The following is a 26,925-nucleotide window of genomic DNA, read 5'->3' on the forward strand; positions in this document are numbered from 1 at the left end:
AGTAATTTTTCATAAACATAGACGTTAAAATGATGGGTCTGTAGCTGCTTGGTGTCTCTCATTTTCCCTTCTTAAATAATGGACTACCAGTTACAATTTCCAATCCAAAAGCTTAGTTTTTCAATCTAGAGAGTTTAGGAAAATCATGAACTTATCTGTAACTTCTACACTTATTTATTTTAATACAAGGGGTGAAACTAATGTATGCTGGAGATTGTTCTATCTTAAGTCCCATTATGATCTCTGTTAACAATTTTTAATACATTAAAGCAGTTAGGTTCCTTCTCTTGATTTAGTTTTAGGTTTCTTTGAATATTTTTAAGGTAAAGGTAGGTAGATTCTTGATGAGGAAGGGAATGAAATGTTATTGGAGGTGGGTGGGAATGTGGGATAGGTGGGAATGTGGAGTTTAGGTTAGAATCCGATCATCCATGATCTTATTGAATGGTAGAGCAGGTCCGAGGGACAAGTGGCCTACTTAATCTTAATTCGTATGCTTGTATGTTTCCTTGTAGTACTGATATTTTTTTGTGTTCCTCTACTGTGAAAATGAATGCAAAGCATTTCTTTAACAAGCGTGCCGTTTCCTAATTACTGATTATAATTTCATTGCATTCATCTTTAATGTCTTTGCAACTATCTTTACCATTCTATTTCTCTTCATATATTTTTTAAATGCTTTTACCTTTAATATTTTTTCATTTTTTTCATATTACTTTGCATCTCTTTTTACTTGGTATCCTTTTATTGTTTCTAGTTCTCCCAGTCTGCAAGATTTAAGCTTTTCTGTGCTTCGTATAAGCTTTGTCTTTTAACTTGATATTATACCGGATTTTGGCTGCCGAGGAAGGTAGTTTGAGTCTGGAGATTTCCCAATTCGCTGGATCTGCCCCGGTAGAAATGTCCTGAATCCTGCTTTTTTTTGTTCTCGGCAGGGTTTGGGAGGTAGGTGCAGGACAGATTCTGGTCTGCTGAATCCAGAACCAGAGCATAGGTGGCCACAGGGGCAGATAAGTGCTGAAGTGGGCTGGGTGGAAGGCCTCCCTTGGTTCACTGAGTCTTTGTTCCAATTTTATAAGATTTTAGGTACTTTAGCCCTTAACCCTCAACTCCACCACCCATTCTCCATGTCCTCTCATATCCCAGTGCCAGCCATGTTGCCATCTACCCCCATGGCCCCTCCTATTCTCTATGACCACTTACCCTGGGCCGAATCGTCCCAGAAATCAGCAAAGCCTGATGCCAGGTGGGGAATTGAACCCACCGATGCCAACAGGAGGTTTTTCTACCATATTGTGTGGCATAGTGTGAAATATTAGGAGGCATGGTTTGCTTCGGATTCGCGCCCCCTCCCCCCTCCCACATACTCTTAGAGCTTCAATAGCCCACGTGCCGCTACACAGAGCTAGCACTCTTCAAGTGATGGGAAGCTCCCTGACAGTCCTGGCTACCAAATGGATGCCCAGTCTTTTGTTTGATTGATGCCTGACTAAAACCCCACCAACATCTGCTTCACTCCACATGACTGAGTGGTGGCAGCTTCGGCCACTCAATTGCATTCTGTGCTCTCAGCACAAGTGTAGGCATCGGCCCAACTTGCACTCCCAGACATTGTGGTAGGCTTAGGCCATGCGGGTTAATGTTCCATGCCTAAATAACTATAACGCTGGGTGTTCCGAGTGTCACCCTTTGTGAGTGATCCCTGTTCACCTGTCATCAGAACATCCTCAATCTTGTCCAGGCGCGAATGGTTTTGCAGTCTCTCAACACTGAGTTGATTTTGAAGTCTGCATATGAAGGGCTAATACTGCAGGAGCAATCATTGACGCACTCAGGAACTAGTGTTGCTTGAGTGGGCATAATTGCTCCAGAAGCCAAACTCCAATCATGGTGACTTCACTGCAACTATGTTCAGTGCATTCCTCTCCGAGTTCCTCTCCAGGTTCAGCCTGTCAGTGCACACCTTTCAATGACAGTTGCGATTCTTGCTGTTTTGAAAGCATAGAAACGTTACAGCACAGGAGGAGGCCATTTGCCCATCTTGTTCATGCCTTTTCTAATCCCACATTCCTGCTCCCAGTCCATAAGGTGCAAATCCAGCTACTTTTTAAAAAGAGTTTAGGGTCTCTGCTTCCACCACCACTCAGGCAGCGAATTCCAGACTCTCACTACCATCTGTATAAAAATGAAGTTCTTTCTCATGTTCCCTCTACAGCTTCTGCCACTTATCTTGAATCTATGTTCCCTGGTTCTAGAATCTAGATCCCCGATTCTAGAATTCTCCACCAAGGGAAACAATTTTATCCTGTCCCTTCTACCACTTCCCCTCATAATTTTGTACATGTCGCCATGGGATTTAAATTTGAGATGGGGAATGTTTCTGGCATGAGGGCACTATAATGAGATAGAAATTTATTATAAGAACTTTCCCAACATTGGACTACATGAAACATGGCCTGCCACTGACTGGGAAGGGACAATCTCTGCCTGCCATTATGCCACTGGGATCGCATCTAGGGTCTTGTGATATTTTCCTGTTGCATCGGCAAACATGCCCACTGCGAGCAGGTGTGGTAAATCCTGGAACCAGTCCCCATCAGAGGCAGGCCTCAGGAGCGATGTGGAGGTGAAATAAAATGAACTTCTAAAAATATAATGCAGCTCTCACTATACAGACTTGAGAATAGCCAAAAAAAACTCCCATTCTTTAAAACATCAACGCTTTTAAAACCCTAATCTCTTATTCAGAGCAAACCAACTTTTCTTCATTCGCCGACCACTTTTTAAGAGCCTTTTTAAAGTATCAATCAAATTGTGAACTCTGCTGCTTGATAATTGCATCTTTTGAAAGTTGGCCAAGTATTCAGAATAAATAGTCAGTTGGGAAATATCAACAAAGAACTCTTCTGAATCCTCTCAAACAGATGCTACATCGGCTGGCCTGTCAGCCATCACAGTCCAGCGGGGAGATTTGTTTTTATCAATCAGTAACAGCAATTTAAAACCTTGATTTGAACTTAATCTCTCTTCTCTGTCCGAAACCTGACAAAAACTCAAGCCTATTATGGTCATGATTTGCAAAATATTCCATTGTTTCCAGCTTGACAACTAATTGTTGTTTATTACTTATCACTAAATCCAACATGATCTGTTCCCTTTCAACACTGAAGCATGTTCTAGAATCTGCCCAAAATACATTCCAGAACTTCATTGCCATTACTAATCAGGTTATTCTGTTTCTCCCAGTCCTTGTGAAAATTTAGGACAGGTGTGTGCTGGGGAAGAATTTGTCACTTCCTCTGATGTTGCAAATGTTGTAAATGATTGGGAAATTAAAACAGTTTTGAATTGCACTAGCGTGGCGAGTTTGAAAATTTGTTGAATTTTTCTGGATTTCTTTTCACAGCAAGCTTGCTTGGCTGATGGAATAAAATAACAAACTCTTAAGAGTTGCATGGTACTGCTGATAAGAACTGAAAAACCCGTGGGCAGCTGCCTTCCAATATTTTACAGTCCGCAACTAAATGAAAAGACAAGTTGTGTATTCAGTGCTTAATCCTTCCCTCTGTGTAATAGTATAAAAAGATATGGCCATGTAAAGGCTAAACTCTTACCCTGAAGCATTTCCTCCTAACTACTGCAGACTTGAAACTAGAAAAATTCAACATTATTTCACCAGCTTTTAATGTGTAAAATGAAGCAAGGGTAAACAAATTAAACATTGGAGTTGTCTGTTGCCACATTGAAACGACTGACCTTAATTGCATCGGGTGCCTGTGTATGTAAATGAGGATTTGAAAACTGTGTATTACTCAAACAGAAATTCATGTGCTAATGGCTAGAGTTTGTGCCATTAATACTCTGCCGAATTCTTCCAAATTTTGAGCAGCAATTATTTGTTCCGAAAACCTCTAAGGGCAAGTTCAATTTCTCTAAAGCCATGAGAAGTCATTTTTGAAAACTTAACGCATGGGATGTGGATCCCACGAGCTAGGCCAGTATTTGTTGGCCCATTTCTAATTGCTCTTGACAAGGTGGTGGTCAGTTGCCCTCTTGAACTGATGCAGACCAGTGTAGATACACCCACAGTACTGAACAAAGACAATGAAGGAACGGTGATATATTTCCAAGTCATGTTGGTGGGTGGCTTGAAGAGGAACTTTAGCATGGTGATGTTCTCCCGAGTATTTGCTTCCCTTGCCCTAGACAGTTGTGGGTTTGAAAGGTGCTGTTGGAGGAGGCTTGGTGAGTTCCTGCAGTGCATCTTGTAGATTGTACACCCTGCTGCCACTGTTTGTCGGTGGTGGGGAAGTGGGAATGTTTGTGGAAGAGATGCCATTCAATTGACTGCTTTGTCCTGGATGGTGTCGAGCTTCTTGAGTATTGTTGGAGCTTCACTCATTCAGGCAAATGGAGAGTATTCTATTACACTCCTGACTTGTGCCTTGTAGATGGTGAATTAGCTTGGGGAATCAGGAGATGAATTGCTCTGTAGAATTCCTAGCCTTTGACCTCTTGTAGCCGCAGTCCAGTCAGTTTCTCGTCGAGGTAATACCCACAATGTTAATAGTGAGGGATACAGCAATGGTAATGCCATTAAATGTCAAGGGGCAGAGGTTAGATTATCTTTTGTTGGAGATGGTCATTGCCTGGTACTTGTGTAGAGAGATTGTCACTTGTCACTTGTCAGCACAAGCCTGAATATTGTCCAGGTCTTTCTACATTTGGACATGGAATGTCTTAGTATTTGTGGAGTTGCGAATGGAGCTGAACATTTTTCAATCATTAGTACACGTCTCCACTTCTGACCTTATGATGGAGAAAAGGTCATTGATGAAGCAGCTGACATTGGTTGGGCCTATGACACTACCCTGAGGAACTCCTGTCCTGGAACTGAGGTGACTGACCTCCAACCATCTTACTTTGTGCTAGATATGACTCCAACCAGTGGAGAGCTGCCCCCACCCCAATTCTCATTGATTTTTGTTTTACTAGGGGTCCTTGATGTTAAACTTAGTCAACTGCTGCCTTGATGTCAAGTTGATTTTTGTTTGGAACCCATTTGACTTTTATTGTTGAGGCAAACCAATAACAATGTTAGTGCTAGAGTTTAGGCGTTCAGACTAATATATAGAACTTGCATTTTTCATGGTTTTTCATTACCATTCTGCCAAATGATTAGTAAGAAAGAAAGAACTTGCATTTAGATAGTGAATTTCAAAACCACAGAATGACCCAATCACTTTGGAAGGTTAGTCGTTGTTGATTCTAAAGGCAAATGGAATATACAATAATTCATGATTGGTACATTATATTTTGGCAGTTTCCTGAGGATGTAACCACCTCTGAGAACTTATGTATCCTCATCTTTTCACATCGCATTGTTACTCTTCAGATGTACATTGTGTTGAAAAGACCTTTTGCCAGCAGGCTTCCATGTGAGCCATACTGCTAAGAAGCAACATAAGAACATAAGAACTGGGAGCAGGAGTAGGCCATCTGGTCCCTTGAGCCTGCTCCGCCATTCAATGAGATCATGGCTGATCTTTTTTGGACTGGGCTCCATTTTATAGCCCTAACACCATAACCCTTAATCCCTTTATTCTTCAAACAACTATCTATTTTTATCTTAAAAACATTTAATGAAGGCGCCTCAACTGCTTCACTGGGCAAGGAATTCCATAGATTCACAACCCTTTGGGTGAAGAAGTTCCTCCTAAGCTCAGTCCTAAATCTACTTCCCCTTATTTTGAGGCTATGCCCCCTAGTTCTGCTTTCACCCGCCAGTGGAAACAACCTGCCCGCATCTATCCTATCTATTCCCTTCATAATTTTATATGTTTCTATAAGATCCCCCTCACCCTTCTAAATTCCAACGAGTACAGTCCCAGTCTACTCAACCTCTCCTCGTAATCCAACCGCTTCAGCTCTGGGATTAACCTAGTGAATCTCCTCTGCACACCCTCCAGCGCCAGTACGTCCTTTCTCAAGGTAAGGAGACCAAAACTGAACACAATACTCCGGGTGTGGCCACACTAACTCCTTATACAAGTGCAGCATAACCTCCCTAGTCTTAAACTCCATCCCTCTAGCAATGAAGGACAAAACTCCATTTGCCTTCTTAATTACCTGTTGCACCTGTAAACCAACTTTTTGCGATTCATGCACTAGCACACCCAGGTTTCTCTGTACAGTGGCATGTTTTACTATTTTATCATTTAAAAAATAATCCCTTTTGCTATTATTCCCACCAAAATGGATAACCTCACATTTGTCAACATTGTATTCCATCTGCCAGACCCTAGCCCATTCACTTAACCTATCCAAATCCCTCTGCAGACTTCCGGTATCCTCTACACTTTTTGCTTTACCACTCATCTTAGTGTCATCTGCAAACTTGGACACATTGCCCTTGGTCCCCAACTCCAAATCATCTATGTAAATTGTGAACAATTGTGGGCCCAACACTGAATCCTGAGGGACACCACTAGCTACTGATTACCAACCAGAGAAACACCCATTAATCCCCACTCTTTACTTTCTATTAATTAACAAATCCTCTATCCATGCTACTACTTTACCCTTAATGCCATGCATCTTTATCTTATGCAGCAACCTTTTGTGTGGCACCTTGTCAAAAACTTTCTAGAAATCCAGATATACCACATCCATTGGTTCCCCATTATCTACCGCACTGGTAATGCCCTCAAACAATTCCACTAAATTAGTTAGGCACGACCTGCCCTTTATGAACCCATGCTGCGTCTGCCCAATGGGACAATTTCCATCCAGATGCCCCGCTATTTCTTCCTTGATGATAGATTCCAGCATCTTCCCTACTACCGAAGTTAAGCTAACTGGCCTATAATTACCCGCTTTCTGCCTACCTCCTTTTTTAAACAGTGGTGTCACATTTGCTAATTTCCAATCCACCGGGACCACCCCAGAGTCTAGTGAGTTTTGGTAAATTATCACGAGTGCATTTGCAATTTCCCTAGCCATCTCTTTTAGCACTCTGGGATGCATTCCATCAGGGCCAGGAGACTTGTCTACCTTTAGCCCCATTAGCTTGCCCATCACTACTTCCTTAGTGATAACAATCACCTCGAGGTCTTCACCTGTCATAGCCTCATTTCTATCAGTCACTGCATGTTATTTGTGTCTTCCACTGTAAAGATCGACCCAAAAAAAACTGTTCAGTTCCTCAGCCATTTTCTCATCTACCATTATTAAATCTTCCTTCTCATCCTCGAAAGGACCATGACGGTCATCCATTCTCTTTTGTTGCAGAGGAGCACATATGTGTATCTGAATTAATTTCCCCATTTCACATGTACCACTCAGTGCCTCTTGCAATAAAACAGTTGAGATCAGAAAATCTATGGACGAGGGAAGCACGTGAAATTACACTCCGACACTCTGCCACTCTGACCCGTGCTTCATTTTCAACTCATCAAATCAGCTTTGGCATTTTGAATCGGAAGACTAGAATCTTCAAATATGCTCCATCAAATCTTAGCCAACTCTTTGAAAAAGTTGTTGAATTTAGTCATACATGGCAACTTTTTCATCCGAGCTCTTAAATTATTCTTCCTTAAGTATTGCCTTTTGAAAGTTCCCATGAAAACCCCTCCCCACACTTTCAAGTCCTGTTTTTCGATCTTAACTACCCTTACTGTTATTTTTTCTCACCTTCAATTAACCAACAACCTCTGGTTTGAGACCCACCAGCCAGAGGAAATAGTTTCTTCCTGAAATGAAAATCGCTTATTGTCACGAGTAGGCTTCAAATGAAGTTACTGTGAAAACCCCTAGTCGCCACATTCCGGCGCCTGTCCAGGGAGGCTGGTACGGGAATTGAACCGTGCTGCTGGCCTGCTTGGTCTGCTTTAAAAGCCAGCGATTTAGCCCAGTGAGCTAAACCAGCCCCTGCGTGCTCTGTCAGAACTTCTCATGATTTTGAAAACCCATCTTAGATCTCTCTTTAACCCCTACTCTAAGGAGAACAATTGCAGCTTCTCTAATCTCTCCATATAACTGAAATTACTCATTCATGGCATCATCCTGTAAAATGCCCTCTGCATCGTCTCCAAGATCTTGACATCTTAATTCTGATGTCCAGAATTGTACATGCCTCCAGCTGAGGCCTAACCAGTGGCTTCCTTGTTTTTGTTTTCGGTGCTCCTATTATGAAGCCAGATTACTGATGCACTTTCTTAACTGCCTTGTCAACTTGCCTTGTCAGCTTGAAGTGCTTGTGAATATGCATCCTGCATCCCCCCCCCCCCCTCCCGTTCCTACAACTCCCTCAAACAAATGTCATTTGGAGCTCTCGTTTTGTTTCTCTCAAAGTACATCACTTCATACTTACCTGTATTAAATTTGTCTGTCCATTTCACCAGTCTCCTTATGTCCTCCTGAATTGAACAACCAAAATGATAGATCCCCACTTAGTGCAGTCACCAGTGCAAATCATTAATGGTCAAGAATGTGAAAGTCTGTCTTGGTCCACTCATGTTGATGCAACAGTCAAGAAAGTCCAACAATGTGTCTACTTCCTATGGAAGGTAAAGAAATTTGGAATGTTTGCATCAACTCTCTCAAACGTCTACAGATATGCCATAGAGGGGCTGGTTTAGCACAGTGGGCTAAACAGCTGGCGTGTAATGCAGAACAATGCCAGCAGCACGGGTTCAATTCCGGTACCAACCTCTCAGAACAGGCACCAGAATGTGGCGACTAGGGGCTTTTCACAGTAACTTAATTGACGCCTACTTGTGACAATAAGCGATTATTATTATTATTATTATTATATTAGAGAGCATCCTATCCGGCTGCATTACAGCTTGGTATGGCAACTGATCGGCCCAAGATCGCAAGAAACTTCAGGGTGTGTTGAACTCAGCCCCATGCATCACACAAGCTTGCCACTCACGCATTGATTCTGCCCACACCTCCCGCTGCCTCAGGAAGGCAGACAGCATTGTCAGAGACCCCTGCCACCCAGGCTTTGCCCTCTTCCAGATCCTTCCATCAGGCAGAAGATACAAAAGTCTTAAGACCCGCACAACCAGACATAGGAACAGCTTCTTCCCCACAGCTACTAGACTCCTCAATGAATATCCCTCGGACTGATTTGTTCTCTATAAGAACACGATTCACAACTCCCTATGTCGCATTTGCTTTGTTTGGCCGTTTGTTCCGCATTGTAACCAATCCCTATTTGTCGATGTACCATTTGTCAATGTACTCTGTTGATTATTCTTTTTGTCTACTATGTATGTACTGTGTATGTTCCCTTGGCTTCAGAAAAATACCTTTCATTGTACTTCGGTACATGTGACGATAAATCAAATCAAATCAGTCATGAGGCAGTGCAAATTAAGATTTTTCCAGATGTGGTTAAGATTTGATGTTGGTGCTAATTTTAGGGGTAAATCTGGAAGTAGAGCAAATACTAAAGCAGATTTTAGCAGAAGGTGGTCCTGTTGTCCAAAATTTATTTCACTGATTTAATGAAATACAAACACTAATCACTCCAATTACAACTAAGGTTCAATTAAGAAAAATGCAGCCTTTATTTGCTAAAGCTGAAATTATACAATTTTCTTCACAAAATGTGAACTTATGTGAAATGTGGCTTAAAATGTGCCCCATGATTGTCACTTTCTGAAACTGCGTCAGACCGATTTTAATGCCAGGTGGGTATACCAGCGGGAGTGGTGGAGATTCCACATGGGAACAGAGTCTGAACTAGAATGTAACATGTCAGCTGCTTTGCTTCTTTCAGCAGAAAGATGCAGCCATCTGGTTGGAAAGGGTGAAAATCGGAACCAGGTTCTCAGCAGCAAGATAAGTCGAGGAGGGGAGCTAGGGTTTTGCAGGTGGGGAGAGGTGAGGGGGGAGAGCTTTAGTGTTCCCAGGCAGTAGAGACCCAGAGAATCTCATGAGGTTTGGGAGAACCCTTTTGCTCCTCTGGGCCCTAAAAGTATGTCCATACCTTGCTTAGTTTCTGGTTTCCCAGCAGTAGCAGGCGAGGTGACCACAATGGGCACCCAGTATCAGGAATCAACTTGAAGGTTGCTGCACTTCATGTCCTGTCAACCTGTGCCCAAATCCCTCAATGTAACAACAACAACGAACCTACTTCCGGTCTGACTGTAATAACTAATTTTCTTTTAACAAGAAGTATCACCTCACATTTACTGAAATTAAGTTCCACCAGCCACTTGTGGCCATTGGTGATGTTCTTCATTGGTTTTCCATTTCACACTGAGTAACAGTTCCCTCATAATCACAGTTGGCAATTGCATTTATCTGCCTTGAACATTTACATTGCTTTTTTGTTTTTACAATCGAATACTTGCTGCTTTTTAAGATCGTATACATTTTCTTGCTTACTGTTTCCCAGATTAGGAATTTGTGTGCGCAGAGTTAACATCACCTCCCACCTTTTCACCATTGTAGTGCAGATGTAAAAAGGAACACTCCATTGTGTGTTCCATTGTTGCCTGCATGATGTTTTGACATTCAGATATTGTTCTCTGGATTTGTGCAGTGAACAGTTGGATTGCTGAGCTAATTAAGATTTAAACTATTTAATTTCCTGTTTAGCTGCTTGAGCAGTGTGAACTGCTGATTATTGCAGCTTCTCCGATTCACTGCTCCCCTCTCATGATTGAAGCTAATTGGCTATAGACAGAATCCCCCTGTTTTAAAATGTTGCGTATTTTTGTCTTGGTGGTGAGTCACTAATTAAGCATAAAAACAATCATCTGTCTGTTAAAATGAGTAAATTATAGTGGCAGATATAGTAACTAAATGAAAGGGGAAGAAAATTCCCCTAACTATTCTAACAATTTAATGTGATTGTCCAGGAAATGTTTCCCTTCCCTTTTAAAATATAAATGTTTCTGGAACCCACCTCTTCATTGACCTGAGGAAGGAGCAATGGTCCGAAAGCTAGTGATTCGAATCAAACCTGTTGGACATTAACCTGGTGTTGTAAGACTTCTTACTGTGCTCACCCCAGTCCAACACCAGCATCTCCACATCATGGCTTTTAAAATGAAGCAAAGTTCAAATGTAGGTGTAACTGGCATAGATTTCCCTCTTATTACACACCACTTTGGAATATATTGGTCACTCCAGAGCCTGCTCTGGTACATGACCTATAAAATAACTTGACCAAGACTCTGGGCGGAATTCTCCGCCAGGCCTGACGCCGCTGTGAAACCCGGAGAGGTTCACGACGGCGTCGGAGGCCGCTCCTGGCCCCCTATTCTCCCCCCGCCGGGGGGGCTAGGAGGGCCGTGCCTTGAATCTCGGCCGCCGGGCCTTGTCGCTGGCCGACACGCCTAATGACGTCAGCCGCGCATGCACAGGTTGGAGCCGGCCAACCCGCGCATGCGCTGCTGACGTCACGACAGATGACGGCTCAAACCCGCGCATGCGCGGTTGCCATCTTCCCCTCTGCCGTCCCGCAAGACTTGGCGGCTTGATCTTGCGGGGCGGCGGAGGGGAAAGAGTGCGTCCCGTTGAGACGCCGGCCCGATGATCGGTGGGCACCGATCGCGGGCCAGTCCCCTCCCGAGCACGATCGTGGTGCTGATTCCCCTCTCTGCCCCCCACAAGCCACAAAACAGCTGTCGGCGACATGTTCACGCCAGCAGCGACCAGGTGTGGTTGCCGCCGGCGTGAACCGGTCGGGAACGGCCAGCCGCTCGGCCCATCCGGGTCGGAGAATCGCGGGCCACCGTGAAAAACGGCGGCCCGCGATTCTCCGAGCGGCGTGTCGTGTTTTGCGACACGCCATTTTGGGGGGGTGGGAGAATCGCGGGGGGTGCCAGAGCGGCCCTCCCGCGATTCTCCCACCCGGCATGGGGGGCGGAAAATCGGGCCCTCTATTCTTGTGCTTACCCACTTCATTTTTGTAGAAGACTCATGAAGCTTGAGCTGAGAAATGAATTTGGAATTTACTTTGTCCTCCCCTTAACGCTTAACCGAGCAACAAAAGCAAATTGGAGACTGTTATAACATATAGTAATCAACTGTGAATTATCACCGATAAACTAGTATTTATATCACAATTGTTCACTTGGCAATAATGTTGTTCTTATGTATTTACTTCACTGAACAAAATTATATATATCCATATGGAAACGATAGGGAGGAAAAGATCAAAAAGGAGCTCCAGAGTTCCTTCCAAACCTTGGAAGGCAATCAGACAAGGTGACCACGTGACTGCCCGAATACCTTAGTTACCTTTCATACACTTGGTGAATTAAGTTTCATGGAGTTACATGAAATTTACAGCACAGAAAGAAGCTATTCTGTTCAAACATTATACCCCATATCAGCATTTTCCCACCTTATTTCCATATTCCTCTATCCCCTTCTTCCTCAAAAATGCATCAAATCTTTTTTTAATTCATTATTGTTATCTGCCTCAGCTAATGTTCTGACATTTTTCTTACGGAAAATTGCTTTTAAAATATTTATTACCCCATCTTCTGCACTCTCCTGCAAGTGAAAACAGGTTCTCAATATCTGTCCAATCAAACCCCTTTTCAATGATAAAGGCCTCTATTAGAAGTTCCCAGGGCTTCCAGATCATATCAGAGGACAAAATTAAATCATATCAGAGGACAATAAGTGTCCACAGTGTTGGTGTGAGACTGGAGTCGCACCTTGGACTGACAAACCAGCTAGTCTTTTATGACGATCTGGAAATGTTGTATTTTATTTCTACTGCTATTGGTTCAAGCCAGGTTACTCCGTATTTCAGTACATTGGGCGTCAATGCTTATGCAGTCCATTTTGATTGGCATCAATCTCCTTGTTCACTAATAGTGCAGCCTAAACATGATTCATCTCATGCACTTTAGTTAGAAACTTACTTAAATCCCTGGCAACATTTGTGCTAAATTTCTTGCATCCCTTCACCCTCTCAAGGTAGATGATTTGGGACAATAGATTCAATTTTCCACCAATATATCAGAGACTGCACTGCTCAGAGAATGCAGGTTCTTAAAAAAAATGGTGACATGTGATATCCACTTGAAATTTTAACAACAGAAGAGAAAGTGCTGGAAAATCTCAGCAGATCTGCCAGCATCTGTAAGGAGAGAAAAGAGCTAACATTTTGATGACCCATTGTCTAGGGTCTCAGGAAAGTAAAGGGGGAAACTGTTCCAATTGGTGGAAATATCGAGAACAAAAGGACACCAATTTAGGGTAACTGGCAAAAGAAACAGTGGATACGCACAGAGTGGTTAAGATTGGGAATACACAGCTCGACATTGTGGGGTAGGCAGGTTCAATCGAGGCATTCAATAGGGAATTGGGTTATTATCCAAAAAGGAAGAATGTGTAGGATTACGTGGTGCAGGCAAAGGAATGGCATGAGGTAAATTGCTTATTCGAGCTGGCATAGACTTGATGGCCTGAATGGCCTCCTTCTGTTCTGTAATAACTCTGTGATTTGTTGGTTGATGATGGGGAAGCATCATTTTGGTCCATAAATCCATGCAAAAAGAGAAACTGATTTAATGTTTTGAGGGTGGATTGGTTGATGAATCATGGTGTCAGATATTAGATTCAGAGAACTGGTCTAGATGCACTATTCTGGCAAGTTATTTTTATCTTTTTAATAACTGTTTTGTTTTCAGTTTACTTAATTAAATCAGATTACTTAAAACTGGTAAAATTATATTTTGAGAGATACCAAAATGTTTGTCCTTACTTTTGTTTATGCCAGAATAGAAATGTTTTAGACGGGAATTGGGCTTTTTCTTTGCACCAAATTCCTTTAGTTGTAGATTTGGATGGATGTGGGAAGCACGGGAGTGTTGGAGGCAGGAAATTGAATGGAAGAGAAATTAAATGACAGGAGCAGTTAAAGAGGAACGTTGAAATAAGGTGACAAATTTTGTTTACCACGCCTAAAAAGGCATCGCAACCCATTGGTTTTTTCCAAAGTTAAAAGTACAATGGACTAAAAATACAGGACCAGTGATGAAGCATTCAACACTTAACCATGCAGCTGAAATGGAGATGATGCTACATGAAATTAGTTGTGAGAAAGGTCATTCACCAAACCACTTCATATCACCATCCCCAAAGATCAGCATGGAATGTTTCAGCTCATGTATCCTTCTCGCAGGCAACTTAGCAGTACATTTCCATTGATCCTAACTGTGAGCAAGCAGGTGCCCATGGCCAGTAGTTAAGTTCACTTAACTGTGCGAGTTTGGATCCCGCCCACAATGGGTGGGTTCGCGACATCTCAAGAGATCTCGTTAGATCTCACGGGCTTAATGACCAACAGGAATCCTGGAGGAGACCTCTCATGCGATCTATCAGCTGTATCCCATCCCGACCCGATTCTGGCGGGACACAGCTGCTAAATCACATCTAAACAGCTGGCTTGTAAAGCAGAACAAGGCCAGCAGCGCGGGTTCAATTCCCCTACCAGCCTCACCGAACAGGCGTCGGAATGTCGCGACTCGGGGCTTTTCACAGTAACTTCATTTGAAGCCTACTTGTGACAATAAGCGCTTTTCATTTCATTTTCATTTTATTTCCTATGTCGTCCTTCACACCCTGCTCCTAATAGGTACTGATTCGCCACATTCTCCTCTTCTGTTGAATCTGTTCTGACAATGCCAATTTCAATACCGGTAATTCCATAGATTTTTACGACAATCGACAGTGGTTTCATGGTCATCATTAGACTTGTAATTCCAGATTTTTATTAAATTCAAATTTCACCATCTGCAGAGGCAGGATTTGAACCTGCATCCCCAGAACATTACTCTGGGCCTCTGGTTTATTAGTCCAATGCTAATACCACTATGCCATCATCACTATCTCCGTGTGGGCAACACGGTAGCACAAGTGGTTAGCACTGTGGCTTCACAGCGCCAGGGTCCCAGGTTCGATTCTCCGTTGGGACACTGTGCGGAGTCTACATGTTCTCTCCGTGTCTGCGTGGGTTTTCTCTGGGTGCTCGCTCTCCCCCTCCCACTTCCCTTTCAGCCTTTCGAAGGGACCATTTCTTCTGTAATACCCCAGTTGACGACTCGATCAACTCCAAAATCCTTTCCCCTTCTGACAGCAACTTCCCATGCATGCCCAGACGAGGCACGGATACATAAATAGAAGATAGGAGCAGGAGGAGGCCTTCTGGCACCTGGAGCCTGCTCCGCCATTCATCATGATCATCCAACTCAATAGCCTAATCCTGCTTTCTCCCTTTGATCCCATTCTCCCCAATTGCTATATCTAGCCGCCGCTTGAATATACACCTGCCTTTTCACCCCTTCTATTCCTGCCACTCCTCTTAGGTGAAACAGCAATTTACTTGTACGTTGCATTTATTGTGCTCTTATGATGCAGTCTCCTCTATGATCAAATGCTGATTGACTGCTTTGTGGTGTACTGTCCAGTTTGCAAGTGTGATCTTTAGTCTCTGGTTGCCTGGTGTTTTCATTTTCTATCCACTCCCACTCTGACCTCTTTGTCCTTGGTCTCCTATGTTATTCCACTGAAGCGAAAAATAAGTGTAGGGAACAGCACCTCTTTCAATTAGGTACTTTATAGCTTTCCAGTTTCAACAAGTTCAATAATTTTAGTTCATAACCCCTGCCCACATTTTTTCAGATTTGCCCCTTTAGACCCATCCTTTGTTCCTTCACTTGTCTAGTTACCATCTCCTTTAGCTTTGCACCATCATCCATTTTTATCATTCAATCTCTTCGGCTTCCCATCCTATTGCAGACCTTTTCTCATCAGTCCCACAATCTGGCCCAACTTTACCGTACTTGCTTGAAACAATTATATTTTTTTCAATTTTTGATGACCTGAAACTCTTTCTTTCGCTTTCGGTACCTGACATGGTGGTGATTGTTTCCAGCACTTTTTGTTCTTCGTCCAACATTACTATTAGTCAGGCATTACCGTATGTTACTGCTATCATTATGTTTTTCCTCCTTTTCTCTGGAAAAGAGGATCATCCACCTGTACTCGTCTGCCAAAGTAAAGCATGTTCACCATTCCAGATCCAATAATTGTTTACCAGTTAATGGGAACAGGGCATCAGTTGCCCAGCCTTATCTGCTGTTTCTCTTACTGTCCAGACTTTGAGACACTCTTGTCTACGTTTAAACACGTTCGGGGGATTTTCATTTTCACTAGTCGGTGCAAGCAGCAAAAAAAGAAATGTAGATAAACCTGGAACAAAGTTCAGGTGACCTTAGACCCAGCATGTAGAAAAATATTTAACAAAGTTGAAGCACATCTGGTACTTTGGGTGCCATTCTCCGCTCCCCACGCCGGGTGGGAGAATCGCGGGAGGGCCCCCCGACAAATTTCACGCCCCTCCTGGCTCCCCCTGCAATTCTCCCCCCCCCCCCCCCCCCCCCCCCCCCGCTCAGAAGAATCGGCGCTCGCCTTTTTTCACAGCGAACGCCGATTCTCCGACCCAGATGGGCCGAGCGGCCTGCCGTTCGCGGCCATTTCACGATGGCAGCAAACACACCTGGTCGCTGCCGACGTGAAACGGGAGTGAGAAGCCCGTTTGGAGCTTGTAGGTGGCCGAGCAAGGAAAGAGCATCGCGACTTTGCTTGGGAGGGGATAGGCCCGCAATCGGTGCCCACCGATCGTCGGGCCGGCGTCCAAATCGGACGCACTATTTCCCCTCCGCCGCCCCGCAAGATTAAGCCGCCACATCTTGCGGGGCGGCTGAGGGGAAAGATGGCCACCGCGCATGCGCGGGTTCGTACCGTCAGCGTCATGACGCCAGCCGCACATGTGCGGGTTGGAGCCGGCCAACCTGCGCATGCGTGGCTGACGTCATTAGGCGCGCTGGCCGCGTCATTCTTGGCGCGACGCTCCCACGGCCGAGAGTTACGGAGTGCCGCTCCTAGCCCCGCCGGGAGGGGAGAATAGGGGGCGAGGAGCGGCCTCCGAGGCCGACGTGAAACTCGGCCGAGTTCACGACGGCCCTCCCGATTTTTCCCAGGAGCGGAGAATTCTGCCCTTTGTCTTTTCCGTAACCTCCATATGCTCACTGTCACTTAATAACCCGTACTGTCCAGTTCAAATGGATACGTTTAATGCATGTTCTGCAAGCCAGAATGGTCGGAAATGGTGTACGTTGCCTTCCTGTTTGAAGTATGTGCTCCCAATCTCTGCCACAGACGCCACGAGTGGAATTTTGGGAAGGTAGAATTTCGTTCAATTTTTCACTCCCAGCTTCCTTTTCAATGGCAAGGCAAAGGGGAACAGAAAAGTTGGCTTCCTGCTTTTGAACGCTTCATTAAGGTACTGAATTGATCATTAAACGTTAATATCTTATGGTTTTCATTAATGGGTGCCCCACTATGTCGGTAGGGCTGTTTTCTTAGTGGTGATTTAGAGCCAAGGAGCGAAAAGAACTAGCTGACGCTTTACGGTATTACTACTTCAGCTTTGGGTAATTGGGCAACTTTCTGATTTTACTTTAATTTTATCATGCTGTATCGACTTTTTCCAGTGAAAGTGTTTTTTAAAATTTGTTTTGTCTTTTTTTTTAGGTTCTTGCAACTTTGGAGCACTTAGAAAAAGTCAGCAGCTTTCAGGAGTTTGTACAAATCTTCAGTCAATTTGGAAACGAGATGGTAGAATTTGCTCATTTGACAGGAGACAGACAAAATGTAGGTTATAGGTGAACTGCAAAGATAAAGGAAATAAATTCACTGATGCATGTCATTTTGTCCTTTTCACTTGCTTTCGAACATACTGCATTCAAAGCACTATGAAAGAGAAAATTGTTGTTTATCCCATAACCTTGGCAAAATTCAGAATTTCCATTGTTTTCATTAGCTTTTTGTATCCTTTGCTGTACGGCCAAACTCCTTACACGCTGGCCAGTTTATCACCGTAATGTATCTTGTTTTCATTTTTAACACTGTTAGGCTCAAAATCTCAGAACTGGATTGCAATTTTTGAGAGATATGTAGTTTTCCCACCTGCGACACATCTAAAACGTGCTCACATTATCCAGCAATGAAAGCAGGGAGACATAAAATTTTCAAGTAGAAATGGCTTCCAGTGCAGTCTTCTCAGGGGAAGTTGTGATGTAAATTTATTGCCTGTTCTGTGATGTGTGCTCAGATGCTACACTTAATACAGATGGTAATTTTATATTCCTTTAGCTTTTCAATCTTTTTTTTTGGCTTTCTATTACTTGTATCTTGATGACATCATAAATTGTTCTTTCGCGTGCTGCTATTGAGAATGCTTTGCATAATATGCTCATTAATTCTTCTTCGAAGACTTTCTAGAGTGGCATGGCATTGAGAAATGTAATGGTTTCCGTTTGAACTGTGCAGCAGATTAGCTCATAGTATTGAATTAACTCTGTGACTGAAAATGTTGGCACTTTTTTCCACGCTCCCATTTGTTCTGTTATATCGCACAGAACTGTTATGCATTTATTTCCAATCTCTAGTATTATTTGTCCTTAGATGGTGAGTTGGGGATGGCATATATTCTATGGAGAGCTCTTCATAATTACCTGACTACATGCTGATAGCGGGCAACATCTCAGGCAGTATACCTGTGCTTTTCCATTGCGTGCAAATTGTTCATCACCTTTGTGTACATGGTAAAGCTATTTTTTTTTTGCTGACTGCAGCACCTGGTAGTATGTTGAGTTTTTTTATTAGACGTCTGTTGAAGTTTTTTTAGACAACCTTTTGACATTTTTAGACAAATTTGCACAAAACAAACAAAAGAACAGCTACAGGTGCCAATGTAGAGTGAGTTCAGCCGAAAACAAGTCTTTACAGTATTAGAAACAACAAGACTGAATGAATCGGGGACAATAGTCACAAAACGTTCCACCCTCCGATTAATGACCTATCTGCACCCAAACAAGATGCAGCAAACAATTTAAACCTGCATCACACCCATAGCTTAAAAACAGAATGACAGAAGAAGAAAACAATACCCCAAGATCCCCAGTACCAAGGAGAATTTGGCTAACACTTGCAGCAGAATTTGGACTCTTCTCCAGACCCAGACCAGAACAGGCAGGAGATGGAAAAAGACAAAGACAGATTCAAGGAGAGGACTGGGTACAACCAAACCCATGGTAGGGTGCTCTTTCAGAGGGTCGGTGCAGACTCGATGGGCTGAATGGCCTCCTTTGTCCTGTAGGAATTCTATGGAAAAACAACCCAGGGTCTCCCATACAAAAAGTAAAAAGTGAACCAGAGCCAAGAGTGAATACTGAGCTCCCACCCAACTTCCAGCCCAAGGACAATAAAGATAATTGAACCACCAACACCCAAACTGCCCCCATAAGGGCAAGTGGCAACCGTGAGGTCAAGAGCCAAGAGACAAAAAATTGCCTGGTCCCAGTCGAAGAGACAGGGTGGAAATCCACACCAGGATGGGAGGACTGTCAAAACAGCCCCCAAATTGGAGGGTCGACCTGGGAGGGAGGGACAGCCCATTCCCCATACCCCCCTCCTCTCCCCACCACTCCTTGAATTGCAGGACCACCAAAAAAAGGAAAAGATTTGCTTCCCATTAGCCATCAAAAATCTATATCTGCTCTCCGTGCCACCAAAACCCATCGTCCGACACCACCACACTAGCCTTCAGGGGCTTCAAAATAAGAGGTATATCGGTAACACCCCATCACCTTGCCAAATCCGAAAATAACTGAGGAAGAAGAATTGAGCGAACAGTCAGAACCAACCTCTTGGATCCATCATATTACTGCAAAACCCGCCAATCAACCACCAAGTGGGTCTGTCTAACTCCTAGGAGGTATTAACCGACGAGAAGGACTATCGTATCTTCAGACATACCCCAATTCAACATCTCTCCGAATGTGGGCCACCCATATCAGGACTGGACCAACCACGGCAACCCCAAAAGGAGGTGCCACTGCTTGGGGAGCAACAGGATAATGACCGCAACACTTCACCTGGCCTAGCCCAGCACCGCAAAAATAAAGACTTGATATAATGGTCTCTAGGACTACCATGACCTCCTTTATCCTTGCTCCCGCCCCGCAAGGCAAGGCCCATCCATTTCCTTCCAAGACACAGCACCTAAAGAAACACTCGTGAGAAGGACCACCCCACCAAGCACATCACCTACCACCAAAAGTAAAGGATATTAAAGCCGACCTCACTCAAACATTCTGACAGCAGAAGAACAGTCAAAGAGAGAGATACAATTCAGGACAAATGACCAACTCTCCCCTGAAGGAGAGCACAACAAACCCTGGTCCTCAACAGGATAAAATACAGTCCACCTGGGCCTGAAGAAGTAGCGCAGCCAAAAAGAAAAAGATTAGATCTGACTACGGGAATCTTCCTTGAAAGAAGTGAGGACCAAACTAACTGTGGTAGCATGGTACCTTTAAGGGGCGATCCTGCACAGGCCACGTGAGGGCCCAGAGCCTATCGGGACGGAGCAAACAAACATTAGCCTGTCAGGTGTTTGGGTGCGGACCTGACAGTTGAGGTTTGGTCAGAGTTGGCATGGGAGTCGGGGGACTAGATCTGTGTAGCCATTGTACTGTTCTGTACATAAAGTTCTTTGTTAAATAAATCACCATTGTGATTTAACACTGTCTCGCTGCTTGCCTCACACATTAGCAATGAGAATAAATCAATCCAGTCGAAAGTAACTCGTTGAAAATCGGAAGGGGATGGTCCGGGTGGGGTGGGGGGGGGGGGGGGGGGGGGGGGGGGGGGGGGGCTGTGGGGAGTGATCTCTAAAAGGTAAAAGATTGTCAGCAGTTGAAAAGCGATACAACTATTCAGGAAAATTGATCCGTTTGATCAGGAGGTAGAAAGTTGGGACTAATATTTTGAAATACTGCGATACTTTTTCGCTGCTAATGAAATCACAGTAGAAGACAAACAAAGTAATATTACTTGCAGTTTGCGGCCCACAAACATATAATCTCATGGGAAGCTTAACATCTCCGGAGGCCCCGGAAGGCCTTTGATCAATTGGTGCAGCGAGTGAGGGACCATTACAATCCCCGACCTTCCTTTATTGTGCAGCGTGATAAATTTGATACAGCCTTTAGAGGTTCTGGAGTAACGGTTTCTGCTTTTGTAGCCAGACTTTAACAAACGCGGAACATTGTGAATTTGGTCCCTCTCTCACAGCTACATGCTGCTACAGTTGATTTGCAGGATCAACAACTTAATTTTTCAGAAGAAATTGCCGGCAGAATCGATGATATCCTTGGTTAAAGTGGTTGAGCTGGCTCAGGTGACTTCTGAAAATTCTGAACAAAGCGCTTTGTTCCAGAATGGTTACCTGGGAGAGTTGTTGCCAGGACTGGGCCAGTATCCTCTGGTCATAGACCTACACGGCCATGAAGCTAGAAAACATGTTGACCAATTGAGAAGGAGAGAAAGACATGCTGTTATCTGTGTACATGAACAGGCGCAGGAATGTAGCGACTTTTCACAGTAACTTCATTGCAGTGTTAATGTAAGCCTATTTGTGACAATAATAAAGATTATTATTATAATAACTTTCGCCCGCAAATGGGCGGATGGATCCTATCCCAACTACTCGTTACCACCTTCCGAGTCATTGGCATTAGAACAGAGATATTCTCAAGGGGTATCATCAGGGGTCACAGAAAGAATTGACAAGGTATAAAGGGATTCCGTATTGCTTCTTCTGATTCTGCCAATTGGCCTGCCCTAGCAATAGACTGAGACCCCTCAAGTCTGGAAAAGTCAGTTGCCTAGTTGAGATGTTCAGCAAGAGATAGGAAGTCACGTGATAGTTCACCTTATGAACCTTGTTTTGAGCTGCCTCACTGTAACTCGTTTTGTCTGCAGGGCATCATGGTGGAAGAGTGGTTAGCAATGCAACCTCACAGCTCCAGGGACCCGGGTTCAATTCTCGCCTTGGGTTTGCGCTTTCTCCCTGTGGGTTTCCTCCGGGTGCTCCAGTTTCCCCCCCCACAGTCCAAAGATGTGCAGGTTAGGTGGATTGGCCATGCTAAATTGCCCCTTAGTGTCCAAATGGTTAGGTGGGGTTACCGGGTTACAGGGATAGGGTGGAGGTGTGGGCTTAAGTAGGGGCTCTTTCCTAGAGCCGGTGCAGACTCGATGAGCCGAATGGCCTCCTTCTGCACTGTACGAATTTCATGATTCTACGGAACCCACCGATCCTGCACATCTTCGGACTGTGGAAGGAAACTGGAGCATCCGGAGAAAACCCACGCAGGCACAGGGAGAGCGTGCAGACTCCACACAGACAGTGACTCAAGCCGGGAATCGAACCTGCATCCCTAGCGCTGTGAGGCAGCAGTGCTAATCGTCCCACCATGCTGCCCCTATCCAATCCCCTTATTCCAATCCTATTCAACATATTCTAGACACACTGCTGAGGGAGGTCTGCACTGTTACTCTTTCTTTTGAATGAGACATTGAACCAAAAGCCTCACCTACCCTCTTTGATAGCTGTGGAAGATTCCAATGCACTATTTTAAATGAGAGCAGGAGAGTTCTTCCTGGTGATTTGGCCATTATTTATCTTGCAGCCAACATCACAAATATCGAGTCATTATCAGAATGCTGTTTGTGGGACTTTTCTGTGCCAACATTTTGTTTGAACTTATTTGCATTATCAAAAGTAATTTTTTTCCACAAATTGGACATTTGTATATTACAACAGTGGCGGCACTTTAAGATAATTTAATTGGTTGTAAAGTGCTTTGAGGTTGTGTGATGATGATCTTTATTAGTGTCACAAGTAGACTTACATTTACACTGCAATGAAGTTACTGTGAAAATCCCCTGGTCACCACACTCGGCGCCTGTTTGGGAACACAGAGGGAGAATTTAGAATGTCCAATTCACCTAACAAGAGCATCTTTCGGGACTTGCGGGAGGAAACCGGAGCACCCGGAGGAAACCCACACAGACACAGGGAGAACATGCAGACTCCGCACAGACAGTAACCCAAGCCGGGAATCGAACCCAGGCCCCTGGCGCTGTGAAGCAACAGTGCTAACCACTGTGCCACCCTGACGCCCAAGGCACCATATCAATACAAGTTATTTCTTTTATTCAAATTATCATAAGTGAAAACTGACTTGGCTTGAATCAAAATTAGAAAATGCTGGAAACACTTGGGAGGAGTGGGGATAGCATCTGAGGAAAGAAGTTGGTACTTCTAATGGAAATATTCTACCAGCGACAGGGAAGCACAGTGAGGAGCAGCATGCAGGGCCTGAGCCCCAACTTCTAAAGTGACTGAGGCAAATGGGAAGCTTGGACCAAGCCCAGAGCCTTAAGTTTCAATCTATCAGTCACCAAGACAATTGTGGGTGGGGTGATACTATGTATTTGTTTTTTTGTGTGAAAATGAGCTGATATAGCTTTGTCTTGGTACTAATATGGAATGGTGATGTTTCCTTGTTGTTTAATGGTTAGTCTGATTTGTGGAATGTGACGTTGTTGATTTTCAAATCTTTGTTAATGTTGGCTGTTTTTGCGAATAAAATATTCTCAAGTGCATTCTCTTTTTTTAAATAAATTTAGAGTACCCAATTCATTTTTTCCAATTAAGGGGCAATTTAGCATGTTCAATCTACCTAGTCTGCACATCTTTGGATTGTGGGGAGAGAAACCCACGCAAATACGGGGAGAATGTGCAAACTCCACATGGACAGTGACCCAGAGCCGGGATCGAACCTGGGACCTCGGCGCCGTGAGACTGCAGGGCTAACCCACTGCGCCACCGTGTTGCCCCTCAAGTGCATTCTCGTGGGCATACATGCCATGTCTCAGAATATGATTGTTGCATCGCATTTCAATCAAACTTTGAAGCCTGACCAGTTTGCTTGACGTCTAAAAGCAGCAGCACCATAGAGGCAGCAGCCAACAATCAAATGCCTAAGAGCTGGGCTTCAGCACTGGGGATATTCTCGTGACTGTCGGGTGAGTGTGGATATCAGGGGAGGGCCCTTCATTAACAGAAAGGAGTTCCAATCCCTCAATATTTAATCTTGTGTGCAACCACAACCTCCGGATCATGAACGTGTGCATGCTTCCCAGGGAGCGTGCATGACAGCTATATGCTGGGACACTCGGGAATCCCTGGCATCTTCGAGGACCACCGCAAGATAACGGCAGGCCCCGCTGAGATCCTGGCTGTTGACGCCTTGTAGAGGCTGGAGACCTTATAATGAGCCACATGTTACCACCTGTGCTGTCATTGAGTGGTGCATCAGGCTGTTCAAAATGCGGTTCTGATGCTTGGATCGTTCTGCTGGTGGAGGAGGGACATGTGGCTTTGTCTTAGAAGGAGGAGATGGTGGACGAGCCCAGTGAGGAGTTGCAGAAGAAACTGGAGGGTGGAGCACGCCAGCGGCAAGGGTCTGGAATGCCCAGTGGCCAGGGAGGCCATCATCCTCGCCTGCTTCTCATAGGGCAAAGCTTTGACTGTCAACTCACCATCTCCTCCTCTCCCCCCCCCCCCCCCCCCAATTTCAACCTTAATGGAAGGAAATTTCTGTTCATCCTGTACTGGAAGTCAACAAGCAGATTCAGAGGGGAATTAATCTTGATATGGGCCCACAGGGAAAAGGTGGAAAGGGCTGAGAAGGATAGGTTCGTTGAGGAGATACTTCAGGTGGATAGGAGGTACTCTGAGGCCCCGGACGAGGGGCTACTGAGAGAACGGCGGAGGTTACAGGTGGAGTTTGGGCTGTTGACTACAGGGAAAGTGGTGGATCAGCTGAGGAAGGCAAGGGGGACGATTTATGTGCATGGGGAAAGGCAAGCAGAATGATAGCGCATCAGCTCAGAAAAAGGGAGGTGGCCAGGGAGATAGGGAGAGTAAAGAGTGGAGATGGGATTACGGTCTTTGACCCAGTGGGGGTGAATGTGGTGCTTAAGGACTTTTGCAGCAAATTATGAGTTGGAACCCCGGGCTGGGGTGGGGTGGGGGGGGTAAGGCAGTTTTTGGATCAGTTGAAGTTCCCGAGGGTGGATGAGGATTTGGTGGAGGGGCTGGGAGCCCCAATTGAAATTGAGGAAATAATTGAAGGGCTGGAGGGCATGCAGTTGGGCAAAGTCCGGGGCCGGACGGCAACCCGGTGGAATTCTGTAAGAAGAGTGGAATTCTATAAGATGTTTTCAGAGATACTGAGCCCACTGCTGGTGAGGACATTTAATGAAGCAAGAGAGAAGGGAGTCCTCCCCCAACAGTCCTCGATTTCTTTGATCCTGAAACGGGAGAAGGATTCGGAGCAATGCGGGTCATACAGGCCAATTTCTCTACTGAATGTGGACGCCAAACTGCTGGCTAAGATATTGGCCACAAGGATAGAGGATTGTGTCCCGGGGGCGATAGGGAAAGACTAGACGGAATTTGTAAAGGGCAGGCAACTCACGGCCAATGTTCGAAGGCTTTTAAATGTTATTATGATACCCTCAGAAGGAGGGGAGATGGAGGTGGTGCTAGCGATAGATGCGGAGAAGGCGTTTGATCGGGTGGAGTGGAATTACCTATGGGAGGCGTTGGGAAGATTTTGTTTGGTGAGGGCTTCCTTGACTGGGTGCGGTTGCTCTATCAGGCACCAGTAGTGAGTGTGCGTACAAACCAGCTGAGGTCGGGGTATATTAAACTACACCGAGGGACGAGGCAAGGGTGCCCCCCTCTCTCCGTTACTATTTGCTCTGGCCATAGAGCCACTGGCCATGGCGTTAAGAGCCTCCAGGTACTGGAAAGGGCTGGTTCGGGGTGGGGGGGGGGGGGGGGGGGGGGGAGGGGGGAGGGGGGGTGGAGTACAGTTTCTCGCTTTATGCAGATGACCTGCTCTTGTATATTTCAAATCCATTGGAGGGGATGGGGGGAGTTACGTGGATCTTTGGGGAATTTGGTAATTTCTCGGGGTATAAATTGAACATGGGGAAAAGCGATGTTCGCGATCCAGGCAAGAGGGCAGGAGAAGAGACTGGGAGAGCTGCCGTTTAGAATGATAGGAAGGAGCTTTCAATATCTGGGAATCCAGGTGGCCCGGGAATGGGAGGCACTGCACACGTTCAATCTATCCCGGCTCGTAGAACAAATGAAAGAGGACTTTAAGAGTGCTTCGCTCCAGAGTCTTCACCCTACTTCAGCCCTGAGTTCATCCTCCCACGTTTGCCTTGCTCCAGTGGTTCTCTCGCCCTTTCTAAAAGTTGTCCGTATATGACCCCGCAGTTCCCTTTTTTCCATACTACCCATGTCCAGTAGCTCCTCCAACATTGTGTCTCTTGGGGCTCTAGGGTACTTACCGTCTCCTTGCGGAGAAAGGTTTTGACTCGTGAATAGCAGAGTTCTTGTCCGTTCGGTAGTTCCAGACTCTCCGTCAGCTCTCCTTTAGTTGCAAGTCTGTTCCCCCATGTAGAAGTCTCTAATTGCTAGCGTCCCCCCGTCCTTTCTCCAACTCTTAATGACGGCATCTAGCATGGCTGGTGGGAACCAGTGGTTGTCACAGATGGTGGACACCGCCGTTAAACCAAAATGTTGTCTCATCTGGTTCCAAGTACTTAGTGTTGCGACCGCAACTGGACTGGATGTGTGTTTTGCCGGCGGGAATGGGAGCGATGTCGTGGCGAGGGCTTGGAGGGTCACTCCCATGCAGGAGGACTCATCCAACCTCACCCATTCCGTGCTCGGATCCCGTCACCCTCTCGGCTGTGGCTGCCCAGTGGTAGTATTACAAGTTCAGAAGGGCAAGACCGTCCATGCTTCTTCTCCTCTGCAGTGTTGCAGAGGAAGAGGAACTTTGGCAGTATGTTCATCTTGATCGTCTGCACCCTCCTCGCCAGGGAAAGCGGGAGTGCACCCTATCTCTGCAGGTCCTTTTTAACTTCCTCGTCAGAGTGGTCAGA

The 26,925-nt window shown here is 45.0% G+C and overlaps 1 protein-coding gene across 2 annotated transcripts in view; it reads left to right on the plus strand.

Moving 5' to 3' along the window:
* Nucleotides 1–26,925, plus strand: part of ctnnal1 (catenin (cadherin-associated protein), alpha-like 1) — a 459,393-nt gene that overhangs the window by 244,821 nt on the left and 187,647 nt on the right. Inside the window, exon 4 of one of the 2 annotated variants that reach the window (XM_038797868.1) lies at nucleotides 17,578–17,697. The exons of the other annotated variant lie outside the window; for it this stretch is intronic. Within the exon in view, the coding sequence (XP_038653796.1) occupies nucleotides 17,578–17,697 (120 nt within the window). The remainder of the gene's footprint in view (nucleotides 1–17,577; nucleotides 17,698–26,925) is intronic. 2 annotated transcript variants of the gene reach the window in all.

This window comes from Scyliorhinus canicula, chromosome 5, assembly GCF_902713615.1.
Source record: "Scyliorhinus canicula chromosome 5, sScyCan1.1, whole genome shotgun sequence".
Lineage (NCBI taxonomy): Eukaryota > Metazoa > Chordata > Chondrichthyes > Carcharhiniformes > Scyliorhinidae > Scyliorhinus > Scyliorhinus canicula.